General features: G+C 33.0%; 1 protein-coding gene across 4 annotated transcripts in view; it reads left to right on the top strand.

Annotated features, from left to right (window-relative positions):
* Rab30 (RAS oncogene family member Rab30) overlaps positions 1-2,500 on the top strand; it is a 15,259-nt gene that overhangs the window by 11,429 nt on the left and 1,330 nt on the right. For all 4 annotated transcript variants that reach the window (XM_086536968.1, XM_043038381.2, XM_043038380.2 and 1 more), the window contains one exon: positions 680-2,500. This exon is cut by the window's right edge and continues 1,330 nt beyond it. In XM_086536968.1, the coding sequence (XP_086393094.1) occupies positions 680-799 (120 nt within the window). In that variant the 3' untranslated portion in view covers positions 800-2,500. The remainder of the gene's footprint in view (positions 1-679) is intronic.

The raw sequence follows: 2,500 nt of genomic DNA, 5'->3' as shown, positions 1-2,500 counted from the left end.
ATATTATCAATTGATAGATCAGTATGATATTGATTAGTCTGCATCTTGATATGTATTTTCGGTCGTTCATTAAGCATGAAATGAAATATTCTTGTTAGCATGTATATCTGAAGATGCTAAGGAAGCAGGACTAAAAAATGTTGTGCAGCACTTCCCTAGAAAATTTTTCAGGTCCTCTTTAGCTTCTGAAAGCATAAATGTTTTTTTTGTGTCAGTATGATAAAAGCCATATATTCTTATGATTTTGTGTGTATGTATGTGTACATGCATATGTGCATGTGCGAGCACATGTATGTTAGAAAAGCTGTCATTAAATACAGAATTAATTACAGTTTTCTAGGCATATTACAGGTTGGTTTAGGGTTCCTAGGTCCTCAAAACCAGTAAGACAAAGCACTATACACACAATTTTCTTACTTTCCTACATAACTGCATGTTTGTATGTTTGTTACTTAATGCCTTTATAGTCATGGATGGCAGATTCTTGGTGATGGTTTTCTATTCCATAAATCTATATCAAGATGATTGGATTGATAATTTTGTTTTTGGCATAAAGAAGTACAGCTTTTAGTGGCTGCATATTATTTGTTATTCTGTTTGGAAAAAAGATGATGACAATGATTTTTTTTATGGTAATTTTTAAAATGAATACAGTTTTTTTTCCTTTGATTTTCAACAGGATAGCAAGGTAGGAGACCTATCACCACAAGATGTGTCAAATGTCACGCTGCCACCAACGAGGGAACCTCGCTCAGAGTTTGCTTGCTGTTCGCGATGGATATCTTCGTCAACGACGTAGCTGAATACGGAGGGTGGGGGAGTGTGGCAATGTTTTGTTAAAAATATTTGATACCAGTTAAAGCATCAATTAAAAGGATGGTGATATAGAAGTTTATTATTATTATGATTTTTTAATTGGTCATATCTTGAAGTAAAAAGAGGAGCAGATTATGTAGCAGAAACTGTGCTTATGATTATTTTTATAACTGATAATATACTCATGATTCTGGGTGTGCAGAGTGAATGCTTTTAATCCTTATAAGGTTCATAATAGGTATAAATACTTTGCAATGCTCTAAATATGTTTGACTGAACTAATGGTGTGTTCTGGTCCTTATTGTGCCAATTTATGATAGATTTTGTTTATTTATTTATCAGTTGTCCTTTTCTGGTGTTATTATTACCACACCAGTGCTGGACATAGGAATCGCAATTAAGTTAATCGCTTTTTTATTTTGTTTTTAGTTTTCTGAATTAGGGTATGGATTTTACCCTTTTGATAATGGTCAGGTTTAGCTTTAACAGGTTGTTTATATATTTATGTGTTTACTTTTTTTTTGAAGTGCAAAATCAGCCAAAACCTTGGATCTTCCCGCTAATCATGCCATGACATATTGTTACAAATTTCATGGAACATGTTTTAAGTATTTAATATTTTTTTATGCGGTTGAAGGAGAAAGCCATTGTTAAAATGTACATTTCTTTTTTTGTTTTAGGGTTGCATTATACTCTTTTGAGAATGCTCAAATATTAGAAATGTGAGGTTTTGACAAAGGGTTTCCTGATTTGTATTGTTGCATGTTTTTAATTTTAGCATTTTGTCACTATGAACTTCATTGTGACTTAAAAGACAAGTAATGCACAAATGTCACTGAATCATCTGCTTTATTCTTGGTTTGTTCAGTTATTTGTGATTCTTTGGATGACAGTTGTCTGAGCTTTTTCTTTAATATATATTCTAAATTGGGTATGGCATCACTTGCAAGTATATCTAATTGCACATTGCACAAACTCAGATATTTACTTTTTTATTTTCATTTTATCATTTTTGTGAGTAACAATGTGATAAGGTAGGTGGGTATCTTTCATGAAGATATATTTTCCCTTTTGTCATGTGTCACAAAGGATGTGTAAGGTTTCAATCGTTTTTCCTGATATCGGGCTGTGATATGATAAATATTCTCATAGGAAATGGTAACTAACAACATTTAGTAATTTGGAAGCCACTGGAATTCCCCTTTCCCTCCCCCACAGTCATACTTGGTACCATTGTGTAGTACCAACTACTATGTCTTTATATGGTGGGATATGTGTGTGGTTGTGTGTATGTATGTATGTTTGTATGTTTGAATGTTTAAGCTGTGTCTGATGTGTGTTGTGAATATGTGAGTTTTCATTTGCACTTGCATGTTTTTTCAGTGTATGCATGGGAATGTGCAATATATGAATCTTTGAATGGGTAAATGCTGTGGATGTGAATTTGGGCTGTAGTATCCTGGGAATTTATACTTTTTTTTGTGTTTATCTTGGTGCAAGATACTTTGATGTATGTTCATATTCCCTTTGGCAGATTAAGTTTTTGTGCTCAGTTTTTTATTTATCTGGATACCCTCAATAGTCATGTGAGTTGTCTCTGTTTACATTTATATTTTTCAAGAGAGAAGAGTGATAGGCTGTCTTGTAGCAAGAAGTTGATTGGGCCATCAGTTGTTCACTAGAT

This window comes from Penaeus japonicus, unplaced genomic scaffold, assembly GCF_977035675.1.
Source record: "Penaeus japonicus unplaced genomic scaffold, GWHDUDI00000001_assembly GWHDUDI00000005, whole genome shotgun sequence".
NCBI lineage: Eukaryota > Metazoa > Arthropoda > Malacostraca > Decapoda > Penaeidae > Penaeus > Penaeus japonicus.
Note: the sequence above shows the minus strand (reverse complement) of the source record. Positions and strands in the feature narration are given on the sequence as shown.